Below are 21,124 nucleotides of genomic sequence, written 5' to 3' on the forward strand. Positions count from 1 at the left end.
CAAGTCCTCCATTATTTCAGCTAGAAATGCAGCAGCCTCTGGATTGCCAGTGAAAACAAATCCCATTTTTGCAGGCACTTTTTTGTTCAGCTCTGTTGCATGACAGCAAATGTCTGTGCCATTTATTTTTCTGCTAGTGTGAATAAATATGCTAACGTTTCAGTGAAACCCAGCCTTTTGACTCCAATTATCCATCTCATCCCAAATAAAATCCGGAAAAATGGCTGCAGAAAACAAATATTTTATAAAGAACTGACACTAGAAATAATGCAACTCACGCTTTACTTAATAACCTGTAGCAAATTGCAATTCTCCCAATAAAACAGCTACAGTCATAAAATGTCCATGCAAGATTCCCGACTGACAAACATTTTCATTTAAAACAGATTTCATACAATCATTTTAGGGTCCTTACATATTATTAAAAAAATTCCAACTTTTCTGACTTTATACTTCAGTATTTCTTAATTCACCGTAACACTGGGACTTTCCACTTTATTTAAAATTAGAGAATTCTGATTTTGCATTTCGGTATTTGGTATCAGTATAATACTGTGACTTTCCACTTCTTGTAGCTTCAGATCCTTTACAGCTGGTAACATTTCAAGCAAGCATAACTGAAAATGGTAGGGACATCGTCCAAGGAAGTTAACTTTTCATTTTTGTCTGTAAAACTTCTACTTGCAACCAAGACAGCATACTAGTAGATCTCCCTCGTTTAAGAGAAAGCCTGCATCTTCCTTGCAGTTCCAATAACTTGAGATTCCTTCTTCCCTATCGTGTAACATGGCAGTGGTACCAGCAGGCGAGAGGGAGAGAGAGAGTGTCAATGAACTTCTGAATTACTTTACCAATGGTAAAACAATGGCTTTCAATTTAAAACAGGTCCTAAAATGTATGGAAAACTGTTTTGTATTATTGACTACAGATCCCAAAATGCAAATTCCTAACATTTGGAAGATTTAGAATATTTGACCCTTGAATGTCTTCTTTGCGATGCGAAGTGCATTGGAAAAACTTCATGTATTTAATCTGTTTTATCATTCACTGCATAAACCAGAAGTATTTTCATTATGAAAAACAAGACTACAACCTTCTCACCCACGCTTAAAATATTTTGACAAAATTGTCCTGTGTCTCTTTTTTTTTTTAACATATACACACTGCAGAAGAGGAATTATTTTAAACACATTTGCTTTTCACAATGGGAAAACAATATTAAGAAATGAAAGACAGCTCAAACCCATCATTGCCTTCACTCTAAACTGTAGGATCAATGCTCTTATCACTTTTTCCAGCAGCCAAGTTCTCAGTCAAGTCCACTCATTCAAAATAAACGGAGCCTCTTTATTTACAGGCTCTTCGTGACAAGGATGTTCATTTTTGGAGCAAAGATGTCAGAAGGATTCGAGATTGGAAAGGTAAAGTACATTCAAAAATCTGTTTCTGAGGTAGCTAGTCACTGGGCTTAGAAAGAACCTGGGAATTCTAAAGGCCTCCAACCTTTATGGACCAGAAAGGTATCCCGTTTCTTCACCCACAAGTGACAAAGACACCTTAAAATTTCTGATCGAGCGGATCTGCTTCCTGAGGGTCCTTTGGCAGACTCGTTTTGTAATGCAGCTCCAAATGTTTTTTAAGGGACCACTTGCTGATATAACTTTTATCACACACTGCACATTTATACGGCCTCTCCCCGGTGTGGGTTCTCTGATGATACCGAAGAATGGTGCTCGTGGTAACCCTTCGGCCACAGTAAGAGCAGCAAAACGGCTTTTCCCCTTTGTGGGTCTTCTGATGCTTATCGAGCGAGTATTTCGTCTTCAAGCATTTCCCGCATTCTCCACACTGATGAGGCCTCAGATCCGAATGGGTTATCTGATGCTTCTCCAGGTCTTTAGCGCTGCGGAAACTTTTCTCACACCTGGGACACGGATAGGGTCTCTCAGGAATGTGGACTTTCTGATGTCTCGTAAGGGAGTATTTATCTCTAAAGGACTTCCCACAATTAGAGCAAGTATATTTCTTTTCCTGCAGGACCATTCCCTGTTGACCAACACCGGGCAATTTACCTAGGAAACACCAGTCAGCTGGCTCTTTAATGGCCTGGTTTTCCAAGCGGCCTAAGAAAACTTGCCCGTTTTCAGAGGACCCTGGGGGACATTCCTCCGATCGGACTCCCTGTCCTGTGTACACCGAACCGTTGGTCCACTGCTGGATCTCTCCTTTTATAGGCCTGTCTTGACTTTTAACCCCTAACTCAACGTTCCTGAAAGTCTGACTGTCCAACTGTTTAACAGCATTTTCTTCTATGCGGGGGCTTTGATGATTGGGAAGGGGTGAGCTGCTCCTATTCCCAGAACCTTCAGGTTTTTTTTCCTTGTGGACTCCCTGGTATTGAGAGTGGACCGAACTGGCAACCTGTTTGTCCACGCTGTCATCGCTACCGCTAGCTTGATCTCTGTCCAAGTCATCCCCAGCCTCTTTCCCGCCAAGCAAACTGTCTGGATCCTCTTTCACATGCATCTCCTGATGCCTCCAAAGGGAATACTTTGTTCCAAAGGCTTTCCTGCAAGTAGGGCATTGGTAGGACCTGGTCTCCGTGTGGATGCGCTTGTGCCGGCTGAGGGAGTAGCTGGTTCGGAAGGCTTTCCAGCAGAAAGAGCACTTATAGATCTGCCCTTCTACGTGTATTTCCCGATGATGGGTGAGGTTGTACCTGTAGGCAAAAGCTTTCCCACAGATGTTGCAGATGTACGGCTTGCCTTCCTTGTGCAGCTGCTGATGTCGGCGGAGGGCAGACGGGGTCCTGAAGGCTTTCGTACAGAAGGAGCACTTGTGCTGGTAGAGCTGGTCTTCCAGATGGATTTCTTGGTGATGAGCAAGGGTGTACCAGTAGACAAACGCTTTCCCGCAGATGCTGCATTTGTAAGGCTTGCCTTTGATGTGGATCTGCTGATGTCGACCGAGGGTGCTTTTCGTTTTGAACCCTTTCCCGCAGTAGGTGCACTTGTGCTGAAGGGCCGGTTCTTTGCCGCCACGGCCTTTCTGAAAATCTAGGAAGAACCAGCTGCAGGCGGCATCCTTCCCCTTGTGAGCGTTCCTTCTGGACCGGCATTCCGTGTGGATGCGTTGGTGCCTCCTGAGGTTATAATGAGTCGAGTAGTCTCGCCGGCAGCCTTGGCACTGGTAGCGGCTCTTCTTCTCCTGCGTTTCCTGCCGGCCAATGGGCAGTGTTTTTCCCCCGAGGCCCTTGCAACTGGAAGCGTTTTGAGAAGATGGCGCCTCTTGGTGGCTTCTCAGGTGGTCTGCAAAACATTGGCCGTCTCTAAAGCTTTCCCCACATTCCGGGCACACCTGGAGGTTTGTCTCCTGGTCCGTCTTGGGCTCAGAGGCCAGCGGTGAACTTTTGCAGACGGGTTTTCCACAGTCAAAGCAAGTGTTATCGTTCATTTCCACGTGGGTGATCTGGTTTTTAGTGAGTGGAGGACCGTCTCCCTTGGGGATTTTCCCTTCAGCACTTGGTTGCTGTCTCACACAAACATTCTGATGATTAATAAAAGCTTTCTCCTGCTTGTAAGACTTCCCGCAATGAGCACAGCGAAGGGCGCGCCCCACCCCAGCGTTTCCTTCGTACGTGGCACGAGGCAGAATGTCGGGGTTCAAATGAAGTCTCTTGTGTTTGACTGGGGATGGTTTTTCCTTGCAGCCGTTTTCATCGTCCAGACTTAGAAAGCAGTGGCTCTTCCCGTGGTTCTTTGCTCGGTGCCTCATGAGGTCCTTCTCCTTCATGAAGCCTTTGCCACAGACAGGGCACTTGAAGACATGCTCCCCTGAGTGAGCGGTCATAAGATGCTTCACGAGGTGCCTGGTTTCCGCGAAGCTTTTCTCACAGGCAGGGCACGGATACGTCTTCTCACCGCTGTGCATCTCACGATGCTCCATCAGAAAGGCTTTCGTGGCAAAGCTCTGCCCGCACTCACGACATTCCCAACATTTCTTTCCTCTTCGTTTTTTATGCATACTCTCTTTATGTAAAACCAGGCTGGTTTTCGCCAGGAAGCACTTGCCACAGATGGAGCACCTAAAAGGTTTATCTCCACTGTGGACTTTGAAGTGTCTGATGAGGGATGATCTCCTGCCAAAGCTTTTCCCACATACAGTGCATTCATTCTGGCCCTCTTCAGTATTAATTCCTTGCTGGCTGTCACTGCCGGCAAGAAGGCCTTTCTTTTTTACATCAGCACAATTAACACTGGGGCGAGAGTTCTGCAGGCGGCTATGCTGAATCTTGCACGCTTTCCCCTGCCGCTGGACGCTCTCCCATTGGCCTAACAAAGCAGCCCGTGGCTTCCCAATCCGCTGGTTCTTCCATTGAACGCTCTCCTCCTCTTCCTTCTCGCTTGTGACGTCATCGTCTGCTGGGAGAAAAGCAGAAAAGAATGTTTCCAAACAGGCAGTAAAAATGTGGTGGGCTCCCCAGTTAAGAGTGGAGGGAAGAGGTTGGCTAGCCTGGAATCCCTGCAAGGCAGGAAGCGACAGAGACCAGACACTCTTCTCCCCCCCCCTCCCAACCTGCCAAATCTCTAAAGGCCTCATCTGCCTGTTCCCGAGAGAGTGCAGTTAGTCTGAGAAGATTCATGTCAAGTGTAAGGAACCAGAACCATGAGCCGATCAGATGAAGATGATGATGATAATAATAATAATAAGTAGTAGTAGTAGTAGTAGTAGTGGTAGTTGGAAGGGACCTTGGAGGTCATCTAGTCCAAACCCCTGCTTAGGCAGGAAACCCTATACCATTTCGGACAAATGGCTATCCAGTCTCTTCTTGAAAACCTCCAGTGTTGGTGCATTCACCGCTTCTGGAGGCAGGTTGTTCCACTGATTAATTGTTCTGATTGTCAGGAAATTTCTCCTTAGTTCTAGGTTGCTTCTCTCTTTGATTAGTTTCCACCCATTGCTTCTTGTCCTGCCTTCAGACGTTTTGGAGAATTGCTTGACTCCCTCTTCTTTGTGGCAGCCCCTGAGATATTGGAACACTGCTATCATGCCCCCCCCTCATCCTTCTCTTCATTAAACTAGACATACCCAATTCCAGCAGCCGTTCCTTATATGCTTTAGCCTCCAGTCCCCTAATCATCTTTGTTGCTCTTCTCTGTACTCTTTCCACGGTCTCAACATCTTTTTTATTTACATCTTTCCTATTTACAGGTAATCCTCGGCTTACAACCACAACCGAGCCCAAAATTTCTACCGTTAAGCAAGTTTTGCCCCACTTTACAACCTTTTTGGCCACAGTGGTTAAGTGAATCACTGCAGTTGTTAAGTTGGTATGGTTGTAAAGTGAATTTGGCTTCCCCGTTTGACTTTGCTTGCTTGCCAGAAGGCTGCAAAAGAGGATCACGTGACCACGGGACACTGCAACTGTCGTAAGTACATGCCAGTTGCCAACTGTCCAAATTTTGCTCACGTGACTCTGGGGATGCTGCAACGGTTGTTAAGTGTAAAAAATGGTCACAGGTTACCTTTTCTGCAGTGCCGTCACTAAACAAACTGCTGTAAGTTGAGAACTATCTGTACAAGAATCTCACCAGACTAATTGCATTTGTCTTGGGAATAGCCAGAGGACGGATTCCTCCTTTCTTCCTTCCCTGCAAGGATTCCAAGCTAACCAGCCTCTTAACCTCTCACACACACACAGACACACACACACACACACACCATTCCAGCTGGAGATTTCACCACATCACAAAACTGTGGATTGGGACACGTTCCAGATCGTAAGGCGAAATCAGGCTTGGGCTTTGAATTTAGGAGGAAAAAAAAAAGAGCCTGGTAGACAAAATTAAGATTCGTGCTGTGAACATTTTTCTCATCTCACAACAGGAACATTCCAGGTTATTCAGCCATATCAATCCTGACATTTAAAGACAAAAGCATGCAATTTTAGACTGATTTAATAGTTATAAGAACGATCGCTGGAATTGGGTATGTCTAGTTTAATGAAGAGAAGGATGAGGGGGGACAGGATAGCAGTCTTCCAATATCTCAGGGGCTGCCACAAAGAAGAGGGAGTCAAGCTATTCTCCACAGCACCTGAAGGCAGGACAAGAAGCAACGGATAGAAAGTAATCAAGGAGAGAAGCAACCTAGAACTAAGGAGAAACTTCATGGCAGCTAGAACAATTAACCAGTGGAACAACCTGCCTCCAGAAGCAGTGAATGCTCCAACACTGGAAGTTTTTAAGAAGAGACTGGATGGCCATTTCTCCGAAGTGGTATAGGGTTTCCTGCCTGAGCAGGGTGGTTGGACTAAATGACCTCCAAGGTCCCTTCCAACATCAACATCATTACCACCACCACTATTACTACTACTACTACCGTAATTTCCGGCGTATAAGACGACTCGGCGTATAAGACAACCCCCGACTTCAGCGCCGATTTCAACGCTTTAGAAAGTTGTCTTATACGCCGGAAAATATGGTATATCTAGATTCCAAAAACCAAAAAGGGAAAACAAATGAACTGGATCTTAGTTCCTAAAGTTAAGTAATACTTATTAGATTTTTACAAACAATTCATGGCAGTGAATATACCTAAGACTTCCTCCTCCTCTTTTCCCCACAACCACCCTGTGAGGTGGGTTGGGCTGAGAGAGAGGGACTGGCCCAAAGTCACCTAATTGGCTTTCATGGCTAAGAAGCGACCAGAACTTACCATCTTCTAGTTTCCAGGCTAGCACCTTAACCATGTACCGTAGTTCTAGACTTAACAATCACTCGTTTAGTGACCGTTCAAAGTAACAACATTGAAAAGTGACTTATAACCATTTTTTTCACATTCACGACCGTTGCAGGTTCCTCAGTGTCAATTGTGTGACCTTCTGACAAGCAAATTCAATGGGGAAGCCAGATTCACTTAACAACCATGTTACTAACTGAACAACTGCAGTGATTCACTTAACAACTGTAGCAAGAAAGGTCATAAACTCCGGCAAAATTCTTAACTGTTTTGCTTAGCAATGGAAAACTTCAGTTCAATTGTGGTCGGAAGTCGGGGGACTAACCTTTATCCAGGGTTTATCACCACTTTGATATTCTAGGTCAGGGGTAAGCTACCTTGGCTCTTTTGTGACTCGTGGACTTCAACTCCCAGAATTCCTGAGCCAGCATGGCTCAGCTTGGAAACCTCTCCCTTTCCCCTCAGCATGGCTGGCTCAGGAATTCTGGGAGTTCAAGTCCACGATTCATAAAAGAGCCAAGGTTGCCTACCCCTGTTCTAGGTAGACATCTATAGATGAAGCCATTTCTGAGGACAGAGAATGTCTGAAGCTACAAAGGTGACCCCAGGAGGATGCCAAGATTTAGGGGCAACCCTGACCTGAACTCGATGAATCTGAAGTGGGCACGCTCACGGGACTCCGGTAGGAATTCCACCAGGTTCCTGCTTCTGGCCATTTCTTCCGGGCTTCTTTAACCAGCTTTTGATCAGTACCATTGCTGGAACTCTGAAGTCCTTCCTGTCCTCGTTTTAGATGCGCCAGGAGTTCAGATTTTTGAAGCTGAAGAGGAGAAGCTGGAAGAGAGAGAGAGACGGAAACAGAGAGCAAAGAAGCAAGTGAGCTAAAGTATATATTCTTCTGCTGCAGAAAATTTATAAACAAGCAGAGGCTTTCGTGCAGGCAAGAGAAGAAGCTGGCGACAGTAGCATCTCTCTTCACATTATCTGCTTTATCTCGGGGTGCGATGGCTCAAATGTTGTTGAGCTTGTCAGCTGGAAAGCTGACTGTCTAGGATTGAAACCTGAGCTCCCATTCCTGCCTCAGCTCCTGCCCAGCTAACAGTTCAAAAGCATGCAAATCTGAGTAGATCAGCGGTTCTCAACTTATGGGTCGCGACCCCATTTGGGGTCGAACGACCATTTTACGGGGGTCGCCAAACAACATGATCTGCCATTTTCCCCCCTCTGGGGGCGGCGCCGCCTCATGCGCGCCATGCCGCGCATGCGTGGCGGGTCCGTGTGATGGGGGTCGCCGTCACACAAACGTTGAGAAACGCTGGAGTAGATAATTAGGTACCACTTGATGGGAAGGTTAATAGCATTCCGTGTGCCTTTGGCGTATACTCATGTCAGCCACACGATCATAGAAAATGTCTGGCTCCCTCAGCCAAGGTAGGGAAAGCTTTACCTTTGCTTTATATCTCACCTTTTCTCCACCTCTAAAGAGTTCAAGGCAATACACATGGCACCGCACTTCATTTTCACCTTTACAACAATCCTAGCTTGAGAAAGAGTCACTCTCTCAGTGAATGTCCATAGAAAAATAAAAACCTGAGCCTGGCTCTCCCCCATCCCAGTCCAACTCCCTGCACCTTCCACAATGCACTGGTTTTCAGTCTCCAACCAATCCAAGATAGCTTATCTATGAACTGGATCTAAATAAATGAAACGGGGGGTGGGGGGGAATGTCACCATTTGCAAAGGTCTACAACTCCTCCAAGGGAAGGTCATTGCCCTCTAGCCCAGGTGTCCTCAAACATGGCCACTTTAAGACTTGTGGACTTCAACTCCCAGAATTCCCCACCCAGCATTAGTCTTTGGCTAGTTCTCTGGCTCTGCAAGGCTACCAATCCGAGGTAGCTTATTTATGAACTGGGGCAAAAGAATGCTTCTCTCTCTCTGGCCAATATGGAAGAAGACAAATCCTGAGACATATACATATGTGCAGGTGTATATACATCAAAAAGAAAGACTCCAATAACTTTTGTTACCTAGCAAAATAAGTTTAAGAATGTAAATCTTCCCTCTCTATTATTTTCTTACATGCAAACAATTGCATATTTTCAAAACTCAACCAATCAACAGACAGAAGGCCCACAAATATATTGGAATACCAATTACTTCCCCCCAAACTATAGGTAGTCCTCGCCTCATGGCCACAAATGAGCCCAAAATTTCTGTTGCTAAGCAAGATAATTGTTAAGTGAGTTTTGCCCCATTTTATGACTTTTCTTGCCACAGTTGTTAAGTGAATCGTCGCAGTTGTTAAGTAACATGGATTGTTATGTGCACCTGGCTTCCCCATTGACTTTGCTTGTCAGACAGGTCGCAAAAGGTGATTACATGACCTTGGCACACAAGTAACTGTCATAAATACATGTCAGCTGTCAAGCATCTGAATTTTGATCGTGTGATCATGGGTCGTAAATGTGAAAAACAGTTGTAAGTCACTTCAACGCCATTGTAACTTTGAATGGTCCCTACACAAACTGTTGTAAGCCAAAGACTATCTGAATGCACTGAGCCACATTATACATTGCAGGCAATTATACAACTAACTTAAATTTAACTGCTGATAATTCAAAAATTTAGGTATATAGCATACTGCATGATTTGCCAAGAACCTCTGAGATTGATCTAAAAGGAACTCAAAGTGATATCCATATTTTTATGCTTTAAAATACTAGCAATCTTTTTAATGAGTTACAGTCCTGAATCCACTTTATTATGCTATGGGGATTTTTTGTGTGTTTGCTGCTTTTATCAAATAAATTTCAATTATTCTTAATTTAAATTCTTTTTCAATTTCAGTAGAATTTATAGTGACAGATCTCATGCTATATTTTGGTATCATTTTAATTGTGTCATCATACAATCTTGTTTTATCAACAACTACAGATCATTTTAGGAGAGCAAATATTCTGCGATATTATTTATTGTTACATACAAATATAAATTAATGCAAATACTACAGGTGATCCTTGATTCATGACAAATCTCTTAGCAATTTTTTGAAGATACCAATGACTTCTCTGGGGGTACTTACAACCTGGTTCCAAACAGCTGGGGACCCAGGTCATATTTGCGGATTTGGGGCGCTTGGCAATCAGTCCATTTGCATCCTCTTATAGTCACATGACTGGGTTTTACGACGTTTTTATCAAAAACTGGTATTTACTTCTGGTCTTTGGCAAAACCGGCCATAGCAAAGAATTGGTTTATATAACCACCACCACAAAAAGGTCGGAAAATCAGGGCGATCCGTTTTACGACTCTTACAACCTATGATGGAATCATAATGGGCAGGCTGCCTTACAGTCATTTGTCAAGGACTACCTGAATGTAGCCTTACACGTATTACTGAAAAAGACAGTTCACTGACTTCTGATAAAATATGAGCAAATGTTGTACACAAATTCGGCATTAGCTATATGGATGCCATAAAGATTAAACTGCTTAGATTTAATCAATTTAAAACAATGAATTGCTTAACTGGACTCATAATTAGTTGGGATTTTTAAAAAAAACAAAACCAAGCATTTTAAATGTTTACTTATTTATCGGCAGTTCAGGAATAGATGGGGCAGTTCTTTCTCATAAGGTCTTATGTTTGTAGCTTTTTAAAAAAATATAATGTGGCTAAAAAAAATCCACTTAGATTAAGTTCCTAAATCTGAAATCCTAAATCTGAAAGCACATTTTTCAAACAGAAATAAGCACATTTCTTGGGAAGACAAAGTAAATGGGTTTGGCAAAAATAATCAAGTCAAAATGATTTCTTAAAATATATTTTATTTTGGCCGTGGCATTTTATGCCAACCTGGCAACTGTAGCTTGAACACCATGCTTTAGGCTTAATGATAACAGTTCAGTTATAGTTTATTCAATAAATGCGATTTAACTCACTATTTGAATCTATCCAGTGACTATTTCCTATTTCTAACTCTTTGCTTCTACAAACCCTTAGAGTTAGGTTAATTGAATACTATAAAGTTTATTTTTCAGTCAAATTACTTAAGGAGGTTAACACATTCCCCAATTAAATTTAACTCTATCTCATGCACAACCTCTATGGTTTTCTTGGTAAGTATTCAAATCCAGTCAGGACAAAGCCAGTTTATGTTTGTGGTGCTACAAACAACAAAAACAATAGGTAAGAAACCATCTCACCTCTGAAGATGGTGTTATAACTCTCTTGCATCACTTCTCTGTAGAGTCTTTCTTGATCAGAGCCTAAGAGATCCTGCTGGATCTAAATAAATGAAAACAAAAAAATATCTCACCATTTGCGAAGGTCTAGAACTCCTCCAAGGGAAGGCCATCTGCCCTCTAGCCCAGGGGTCCACAAACTTGGCCACTTTAAGACTCGTGGACTTCAACTCCCAGAATTCCCCAGCCAGCCAGTTTGACCTGTGGACTTCAACTCCCAGAATTCCCCAGCCAGCCAGTTTGAGGGCCTCTGCTCTAGCTGTTCACCCAACACCGCTCCAGTGAAGGTACATCTTCACCTATTGGCTGAAACTACATCACAACCCTGGCAAAGTGACCCATCTGATAGAGTATTGACAAGACAACTATTAGTCTTCCTGAGAAACAGCAATCCAAAAGAAATTGAGCCTCTATGGTTTCTCCAATGATGCCATTTTAATCTTAGATCAAAAGGTAAAGGCTCTTAGACATAGAAGGTCAAACAGAAATTACTGCTTCCTCTCAGAATATAATTGTAAATAATCACTTCTTAGTGTCTAAACCAGCCTCATAATCATATCATATAACCCCCACATTTAGAAGAGCCTTATCTTCAGCTTGATTTAATGAAGAGAAATATAGGAAACCCCCATATGAAACCTAATACAGTCCCAGTGATATGATCGATGATCGCCATAGAAACACAACCATTTTGTATTATCTCGTGTGTGTATATGTGTAATACGCTCGTTAGCCAAACGATTGGCGTTACAGAGACTACAAGAACGTGATTCGCAATCTTGGCTCTGTGTATGTGTGTGCACGCGTGTTTGTATGTATGTATATATGATAAAAAAGCAATATATGCTTCTTCTATTTTTTACAAATAACTCAAGGCAGTGATCATATCCAATACACTTTCCTCCTCCTATTTTCCTGTGAGGTGAGTTGGGCTGGAGAAAGTGACTGGCCCATTATATCAAACTGTTTTTTTTATTATTCTATAACCCATCCAGGATCACTCTAATAGTGAGGTGGGTGGTATATAAATTTAATAAATGACACAGTCTATGTTCTTCTGTACTGCAAGTTCTACAGGGACATTCACCACCATTTGATTGCCTGTCCTTTATTTGAATTTCTGGGGCACTCTGATAGCTTTTATTTGCACTATGTGTTAAATAATCAAGATAAATTTATTTTTCTAAAAGTAGCACAATTTTGCTACGTGCCCCAAAATGGTTGCTAATAGTTCCTGCTGTTGGGGATAGTTTTGTGTTGTTCATTTTGTTGCCTGTATTTTTATTGGTCAATGACCGAAATAAAATTCTCTGTCCGTCTGTCTACATTTGTCATAGATTTACCTGTGCAGAATGTGCCTGGGCCATTTCCCTCTGAAATATCTGGTTGTCTTCACAGGAAAAATATCTGGATATCAGGAAGAAATAGTGCAAAGCTTTCATTAAAATTGCCTTCTATCGTAGACACCAAAATCCCTTCCCCACTTTTATACAGTAGGGCCAGTCCTTATCCTGCTTGTTAAAAAAGAGAACTTAGATAAGAGAATGAGAGAGGCATTATGTTGCTCCAGACTCCTAAATCTACATCTGAATCCCCTCAGGAAAAAATCAGTTTCTTTCATCTTTCTTCCTCAAAAAGACAATAATCTGGTTATATTGTGACCTCCACCTATTTTGGACCACAACTCTCACTATCCTACCAGTGGGCCACCAGCCCTGCAGGAAAAAAAGAGAGGCAGAGATGAAACTGGCAGAACAAGCTACAGACAAACCCTACTCCCTTCCAGCACTGATGATGTTACCTAGTTGGGTAATGAAACATCTACAAGAAAACCATCAAGCTCCAAGAGGGACAAGGACCCCACGATTCAACCCTGAGCTACGGATATTCTCTTCTATTTTGAAAAATGAGAAAAATCTGCGAAAACACACATGGAAATATTCATAGTCCTCTACTTAGAACCATTTGTTTAGTGAGCGTTTGAAGTTACCATAGCACTGAAAACAGTGACTTATGACTGTTTTTCCACATGACCATGGTCACGTGATCAAAATTCAGGCCCTTGGTAACTGGCATGAATTTATGACAGTTGCACTATCCCGAGATCATGTGATTACTATTTGTAATCTTCCCAACCAGTTTCTGACAAGCAAAGTAAATGGGGGAAATACGATTCACTTAATGTCTGCATGATTCACTTAACAACTGCAGTGATTAGCTTAACATCGGTGGCAAAAAAAGGTTGCAAAATGGGGCAAAACTCACTTAACTGCCTTGCTGAACAACAGAAACGATAGGCTCAATTGTGATTGTAAGTCGAGGACTACCCCTACACTTAATTCAGTGAAATGGGCCATTTCCAAATTTGATATAAAAAATAAATAAATACATAAATACACCAGACTGAGTTCACCACATTCATCTTTCAGATCCTTCTCATCATCTCTACCATTAAACCTGTTTGATGAAGATGGGTCTTGTGTCTACCTATTATATTATTACCTATTATAAAGCGGTATTAGTACCACTTTATAAAACCCTAGTACAGGGGTAGGCAACTTTGCTCTTTTATGACTCGTGGACTTCAACTCCCAGAATTCCTGAGCCAGCCATGCTGAGGGGAAAGGGAGAGGTTTCCAAGCTGAGCCATGTTGACTCAGGAATTCTGGGAGTTGAAGTCCACGAGTCATAAAGGAGCCAAAGTTGCCTACCCCTGGGTTAGTCTAAAGAAAAGAAGAAATAGGGGAGACATGATACCAGTATCCCAGTATTTGAGAGGCTGCCACAAAGAGGAGGGAGTCAAATTATTCTCCAAAGCACCAGAGGGCATGACAAGAAACAATGGTTGGAAACTGACCAAACAGAGAAGCAACCTGGAATTAAGGAGAAACTTTCTAACAGTGAGGACAATTAACCAGTGGAACAGCATGCCCTCAGCGCTCCATCACTGGAGGTTTTTAAGAAGAGACTGGATAGTCACCTGTCTGAGATGGTATAAGTTCTCCTGCTCGAACAGGGGGCTGGACTAGAAGATCTCCAAGGTTCTGTTCTGTTCTATTCTATTCTATTCTATTCTATTCTATTCTATTCTATTCTATTCTATTCTGTTCGGAGATGATCCATGGGCAGAGAAAAAGGCACTACCCTGTTATTTTTCAGCCCTTTTAATGTGGAAAATCTATACAGATAGTCCTCAACTTAGGACGACAACTGAGCTCAAAATTTATGTTGCTAAGTGAGATAGTTAAGTGTGCTTTGCCCCATTTTATGACTTGTCTTGCCACAGTTAAGTGAATCATTGCAGTTGTTAAGTTAGTAACCCGGTTGCTAAATGAATCTGGCTTCCACACTGACTTTTTTTATGACCTTTCTTGCCAGTTGTTAAGTGAATCATTGCACTTGTTAAATTAGTATCAAGGTTGTTAAGCGAATCTAGCTTTCCCATTGACTTTGCTTGTTAGAAGGTTGCCAAATGTGATCATGTGACCCCAGGAGACTGCAACTGTCATAAATATGGACCAGTTGCTAAATATGAACCAGTTGCCAAGCATCCGAATTTTGATCACGTGACCGCGGGGATGCTGCAACAGTCATAAGGGTGAAAAACGGTCATAAATCACTTTTTTCAGTGCCGTTGTAACTTTGAACGGTCAATAAACAAATTGTAAGTCAATGATGATCTTTATATGTAAATGAAAAGCATGGGATGCTGTGTTGGTCCATTCAGGAAAAAAATATACAATAAAAATCAAGCCAAGATGTTTTAGGATCGTGAGTAAATCTGGATGCTCAGCAAAATAGGGAACGGGAATGGGGAGATTAAAAAAAAATTCTCATTACTGAAGCCACAAAAGCATAAACATGTTCCTCATAAACATCTCTTCTTGGAAGAAATGGACAACCCCTGAGAAGCTGCTTGCATTCAGAGGGCATAGAGCAGGCTGGGGAATGTCTGCAGAAAGAGGCTACCTTAGCAGATCCCCCTTGAAAGTTACTTCATAACCCCCTGCGCTCACCTACCTCACAGGATTGTTGCAAAGTGAAGGAAACTACTACGCATCCTTCTGAATACAATGTACGCCCTTAATTGCCTTGCAGGCAAGATGCAGTATGAATAGATATTTGTTTAGATTAAGAGCGATTAAGGTCTCTTGTCCACCATGACTAATAGAGATTTCACTTCAATCTGGAGGTAAATGTGCTGGATTTTCTTTAAAAGGCAGAGAGGCTGAACAGCCATTCATTCTTTCTGTCCCAGCATTCCTTGGGGCAAACTGCATAGCACTAAACAGGGCCTAATTCAATTATATTTATCATTTCCTCCAACATCGCTAGTTCAAGGCTACAACCAGATACAGGCTTTATGATTTTAGCAGCAAGCCAGATTTTATTCCCATCCAGTCTGATGAAGAGTCCCGAAGGACTCCAAAGCTTGCCCACAATTTCAGACTTTCTTATTGGTCTCAATAAGCAGACTGGGCCATTCAAACGCTTTTGGAATAGGCGTGGGTATTTACCGTCTTTCGTTTTCCTCCCTTCCTCCTTTTATTTATTGCCTCCTCCTCTGCTCCATTAGCAGAGCTTACAGGGCTGCCTAAAACGTAGGCGGATGCAGAGAGCAATTCATAAAATTAAACAATCAAATCTTTAGCAATCAAGGGCATGTCCCTCCCCCACACCTCCACCTCTGAATCCCAAAGAAGGCTATTAAAATTCAAATGAGAGCCTGGCTGGAATCCGGAGAGTTCCTCTGAGCGTGTGCAAAGCATTCCGCCCCCCCCCCCTCACCACCACCACCACCACCCGCCAATCCGCAATCACAACCCATCTGTACAAATCTGAATGTCGGGGGAGGCGGGGGATAGGATTTCAAACGGAGAGCCCAGGCCTCCATCGAAGCCAATGCAATAAAAAAGGGAGGAAGGGAACCAAGCCATTTTCCTTTGGAAAAAAAAACAAAACGCCTTTTCCTTTCCCAATTGATAACCGATACAATCATTCCACGCAGCGCCCCCCCCCCTCGCGGCCAAACAGTAGAGTGAGGCATATCCCTCCCTATGCACGAATCCTTGCATCGAACCCCACCCTCTAAGGTCGTCTATTTTTGGAACCCAGAAAAGTTGCACCGCCTTGGGGGGAGGCTAACGAAGAGAACTGAGCAGCTCCGGCTGAAAATGGATCCCCCGCGGCTCCCCCGCCCGCTTTGCAAAGCCTTTTCTTTAAAACCTGCCTGATCCTGATCCTGCGGAGCGGAGTCCCTCCCTCCCTCCCCCTCGGACCTTTCCCCCGCTCCCTTCCTCGTGCGCCCGCCGGGATCGCTCCATTCATTTTACCTGGAAGCTCCCGCTTATGAACCAAGGGCAGCGGGCTCCGTCCCCGGGGCGTCAGGGCCCCCGCTCGTGCCGCCCAACTCCCAGGGCAGCCGGGAGAGACAAAGAGAGAGACGGGCGCTCTACATCCCTTGCAAAGCGAGAAGGGAATATCCAGCTCGAAGGAGCGGCGGCGGCGACGGCAGCTGGATGGCAAACCACAATGGAGTCGGAAGCATCTGAAGTTAAAAGCGCAGCCCCCAACCCGCGCGGAGGGAGAAAGCCGCTAGCAGCGGCTCCTCCTCCGGGGAGAGGCAGAGACCTCTGCTGGCCGACGCCGGGAACAAGGCAAGCGCCTCGCCCGGCTCTCACGCCTTTCACGCACACGTGGGCGCCGACCTGCGCCGTGGCTGCGGGTGAACTTGGCGTGGGGCGAAGAGGCTGGCGAGGACGGTCCGGGCCCGTCGCGTGGGGGTTTCGGGAAGAGGCGGGGCGGGAAAGGAAACGAAAGGGAAAGGAAAAATGGAGGAGAGGAAAGGAAAAAAGGAAGGGGAGGAAGGGAATTGCAATGCGTGGCAGAATGACTGGAGATAGACGGGTGGCTTGCATTGGAATGGATTAAAGCTCATTTATCGATGTATGAATGGGTGCAGTTGTATTTATGCCGCGTGCATGTTGCCTGCCAAGGATCTGTGGCATCCTTACCCACTTTGGACCCTCACAACGGCCCTGCGAGGTAGGCTGGGCAGAAAAAGTGGCTGAATTATCGCTCAGCCTTGTCTTGGCTTTAGAGGCATAGATTTGATAGAGAAAGAGAAGGATATCTGGCTGACCCAGATTTGTGCAAACTATCAATATCTAAGGTTGGGACCTGAGAGGGCAGCTGCGGTGGAAGCTATCTTTATGCTGGAAAATGGGGACTTGTCATAGTCCTTCCTGTATGGGTAGTCCTGAACTGACAGCCACAACTGAGCCCGAAATTTATGTTGCTAAGTGAAACATTTGTTAAAGTGAGTTTTTCCCCCATTTTACGACTTTTCTTGCCACAGTTGTTAAGTGAATCATTGCAGTCAAGTTATTAACCCGGTTGTTAAGTGAATCTGGCTGTTCCACTGACTTTGCTTGTCAGAAGGTTGCAAAAGCTGATCACTTGACCCCAGGATGCTGCAACTGTTATAAATACATGCCAGTTGCCAAGCATCTGAATTTTGATCACATGACCATGGGGATGCTGCAATGGCCGTAAGTGTGAAAAATGGTCATAAGTCACTTTTTTTAGTGTCATTGTAACTTTGAACGGTCACTAAATGAACTGTTGTAGGTCGAGGACTATCTGTATTCACTTTCAACTCGAGGGAAGGCATGGATGCCACTGCACATCTTCCTCATTTGCTCTCCACATCAATCAGTGTTTCATTAGCTTGGATTTCTTTCCTCTCCTTTACGGTTGATCTTCTTAGGTAATCCTAAGCAAAAATTCTGCTGCAGTGAAAAATGAGATAATCTGACATTTTGTCCATGGAGATATTCAATCATCCAGGTCATGGTTGCCCCAAAGGTGCTTTTTGAAAAGGCAACTGGACTCTCTTTGTTTTGCTTGAAGACATTTTGCTTCTCATCCAAGAAGTTTCTTCAGTTCTCTTTGCTTTGCTTGAAGATGTTTCGCTTCTCATTTCAGAAGCTTCTTCAGTTCTGACTATCAGAACTGAAGAAGCGCCTTGGATGAGAAGCGAAACGTCCTCAAGCAAAACAAAGAGATCCAGTTGCCTTTTCAAAAAAGCACTTTTGGGACATCTTGTCACTTTGTCTTCTCTTTTTGCTAATTCTCGCACTGTGGGCATCTTTGACTTCCCGGAGGACTGAAATGTGTTTGGGGGAAAGAAATGAATAATTTTAGCAACGGCAGTCTATATTTGAGCCTTCCGTGGGATATGTTTTCAATAGAGCCATGGATTGTGCTGTGTGGTGTGCATTATGCACACAGTGCGAAATCTCTGGGATCTCATATTCTGCAGCAAAGCTCCTCCGGGTAAAAAGCAGCAGGAACAACTTGCAACCTTCACAACCGTCTTTCCCAATGACTTTACAGGTAGTCCTCAACTTACAACGGTTCGCTTAGTGACTGTTCCAAGTTACAACAGCGCTGAAAAAAGTGAAATATGACCATTTTCCACACTTAGGACGGTTTGCAGCTCCCCACGGTCACATGATTTACATTCAGATGCTTGGCAACTGACTCACATTTATGACGGTTGCAGTGTCACCTTTTGTGAACTTCTGACAAGCAAAGTCAATGGGAAGCCAGAGTCACTTAACAGCCATGTTACTAACCTAACAACTGCGGTGATTCGCTTAACAACTCTTAAGCAAGAAAGGTCATAAAATAGGGTAAAACTCACTTAACAAATTTCTTGTTTAGCGATATAAATTTTGGGCTCAGTTGTGGTCGTAAGTCCAGGATCACCTGTACTTGTGGGAAGCCCACAGGTAAGGTTGCAAAACAGAGGTGCTGAAATGGCAGACACTTTGAGGACTGATTGTCAGTGCCGCTCGTTCAGTCCTGCTGAATGGTTGTCAAATGTATGATCATTAACTGAGGACTGCTTGTATTTGTTTTATTGGTTTGTTTAAATAATTTATATCATTGGAGTGGGACAGCCACCAATAAAAACCAGGGCTGTAGGCTGGACCAGGAAGTTGAATAATCCCCTGGAAGACAGCCATACAGTAGTTAATCACTTCCATAATGTTGGCAAGAAAACTACATCGAGGTGCCTTTGATATTATCAAGAGGTCAACTTAAAGAAACATTTTCCCAGAAACATGACCGGGTGACTCCTTAGAAAGAAAGAAACCATTCCATTTTTTTTTTCTTTTATTGCATTTGAGGAAGAAAAACCTGAGTTCCAGTCCCACTTAAGCATGAAGTCAGCTAGATGACCTTGGGCCAATTCTTCTCTCTCAGCCCTAGGAAGAATGACGCAAGGGCACTACTTCTACATCTTTTCTGCTTCAGGCTTTCCTGCCTGAGCAGGGGGTTGGACTAGATGACCTCCAAGGTCCCTTCCAACATCATCATCATCATCATCATCATCATCATTATTATTATTATTATTATTATTATTATTATTAATCATCACACAGTCAGCCAGATGTTCAGACTGGATTTGGCATTTTTGTCTACCTATCGAGTCCTTACCAAGGGCCTGGGATAGGCAGATGTGGATGTTTGATGGTATTACAGATATCGTCGCAGAATGGAAGCAGTTCCTAGTAAGGCCGTCTTTTGCAATTGACTAATAGCGAATTTGTCAATGCCAATGGTGTTCAAGTGGTGCTCAAGTTGTTTTGGGATTGCACCCAAGGTGCCTATTACTATTTGGTACTACCCTTGCTTGCTTTTGCCACAATTTTTCTATTTCTATTTGTAGGTCTTTGTATTTTGTTATCTTCTCCAGTTCTTTCTCGTCTATTCTGCTGTCTCCAGGTACTGCCATGTCCACTATCCAGACTTTTTTGTCTTATTGACAATGGTTAAGTCCGGGGTGTTATGTTGCAGGTGTTTGTTTGAATTCTGAAGCCCCAGAGCAGTTTAACTTTATCATTTTCTATGACTTTCTCTATTTTATGATCCCACCAGTTTTTGCTTACAGGCAAATGATATTTTTTGCAGATTTTCCAATGCACCATTGTTGCTACTTTGTCATGCCGCTGCTTGTAATCAGTCTGTGCGATCTTCTTGCAGCAGCTTACCAGGTGGTCCACTGTTTCTTCAGCTTCTTTACATAGGTGACACTTATTGTCTGTTGCTGTCTTCTCAATATTATTATCATCATCATCAAGCTAAGAAAACTGCAGGAACTTGCCCAATAGTTGTCAGGAGGCAAAACTGACTCAAAGGAAAAACCTAAAAAAAAGTCCTCGGGATTTTGGCAACCCTGATATTATATAGATATGAAAGCATATACCTATGAAAGGTATTTAAAGCACACAAGTCCTTTTTCATTTATGTTAGATTTATTATCATATGTCACAGCAAGTAACACTTTGTCACATCACATTCTGAACCCCTTTTGAGAAGTGGTTGAACAATTGGCTTCCAAGAAAAATTGAATTTAGGAAAACTCGTGCAAAGCCATCAGCTTATGGATGGATGGAAACTAATGAAGGAGAAAAGCAACCTAGAACTAAGGAGAAATTTCCGGACAGTTAGAACAATTAATCAGTGGAACGACTTGCCTCCAGAAGTTGTGGGTGCTCCAGCACTGAAAATTTTTAAGAAGAGACTGGAGAACTATTTGTCTAAAATGGTTTAGGGTTTCCTGCTTGAGCAGGGGGTTGGACTAGCAGATCTCTGAGGTCCCTTCCAACTCTGTTATTCTGTTATAATGAAGAAATGAAAAAAGTGCCCACGCTCAGAGAAGGCAGCCTTTTATGGACAGGGCGCTTTCAAAATTTGGGGAATATGTTACATTGCTTTCATAAAATGATTTCCCAGAGGTTGGATATTCACTACATGGCTGCCATATTTGTGTGGGTATGTGTTTAAAACCCATTTAAAACCCATGAGCGAAAAAGTCTTTGGAGAGAAGAATAATTCAGTAATTGTTGCTTTATTGCTTTCTTTTCAAGAAGATTGCTTCTTTGGAATCGAAAAGCTAAGAAGCAAGAATTGATAAGAATGTCATTCTTTTGGTGACAGGTCTTCTTCTCTGGGTCCCCTTCTCTGCCTTTCCCAAGTGTAGGGAAGACAGGAATAACTCTTGCAAAGATGTCTGAACTGACATGGAGCAGGGGAGTTTGAAATAAGTATTCTGTTTGAGCTG

General features: G+C 43.3%; 1 protein-coding gene across 4 annotated transcripts; it reads right to left on the reverse strand.

Annotated features, from left to right (window-relative positions):
* Positions 1 to 225: 225 nt before the first annotated feature.
* Positions 226 to 16,571, reverse strand: LOC120311108 (zinc finger protein 420-like). 4 transcript variants are annotated; one of them, XM_039350272.1, is made up of 5 exons: positions 16,323 to 16,571; positions 12,333 to 12,396; positions 10,951 to 11,032; positions 7,381 to 7,575; positions 226 to 4,418 (listed from the first exon to the last, which is right to left on the reverse strand). In XM_039350272.1, the coding sequence occupies exons 2-5, from the start codon at positions 12,354 to 12,356 to the stop codon at positions 1,558 to 1,560; spliced, it is 3,162 nt and encodes a 1,053-aa protein (XP_039206206.1). In that variant the 5' UTR covers positions 12,357 to 12,396; positions 16,323 to 16,571; the 3' UTR covers positions 226 to 1,557. The 4 variants fall into 4 exon arrangements, with proteins under 4 accessions (XP_039206206.1, XP_039206205.1, XP_039206208.1 ...); XM_039350271.1 differs by having other exon boundaries at positions 226 to 4,421; XM_039350274.1 differs by lacking the exon at positions 7,381 to 7,575.
* Positions 16,572 to 21,124: the final 4,553 nt, after the last annotated feature.

This window comes from Crotalus tigris, unplaced genomic scaffold (genome assembly GCF_016545835.1).
Source record: "Crotalus tigris isolate CLP2741 ecotype Arizona unplaced genomic scaffold, ASM1654583v1 scf7180000018317.730465, whole genome shotgun sequence".
NCBI classification, from domain to species: Eukaryota; Metazoa; Chordata; class Lepidosauria; order Squamata; family Viperidae; genus Crotalus; species Crotalus tigris.

Bases quoted from the DNA above. Each gene is read 5' to 3' on its own strand.
- LOC120311108 (XM_039350271.1), bottom strand. From the start codon at position 12,356: ATGGCCCAGGCACATTCTGCACAG. The intron at 7,576-10,950 runs GTGAGATGGTTT...TCTCTCTTCCAG, and splicing joins TTATAACACCATCTTCAGAG to CTTCTCCTCTTCAGCTTCAA. The intron at 4,422-7,380 runs GTCAGGGTTGCC...CTTTTCTCCCAG, and splicing joins TTCAGATTCATCGAGTTCAG to CAGACGATGACGTCACAAGC.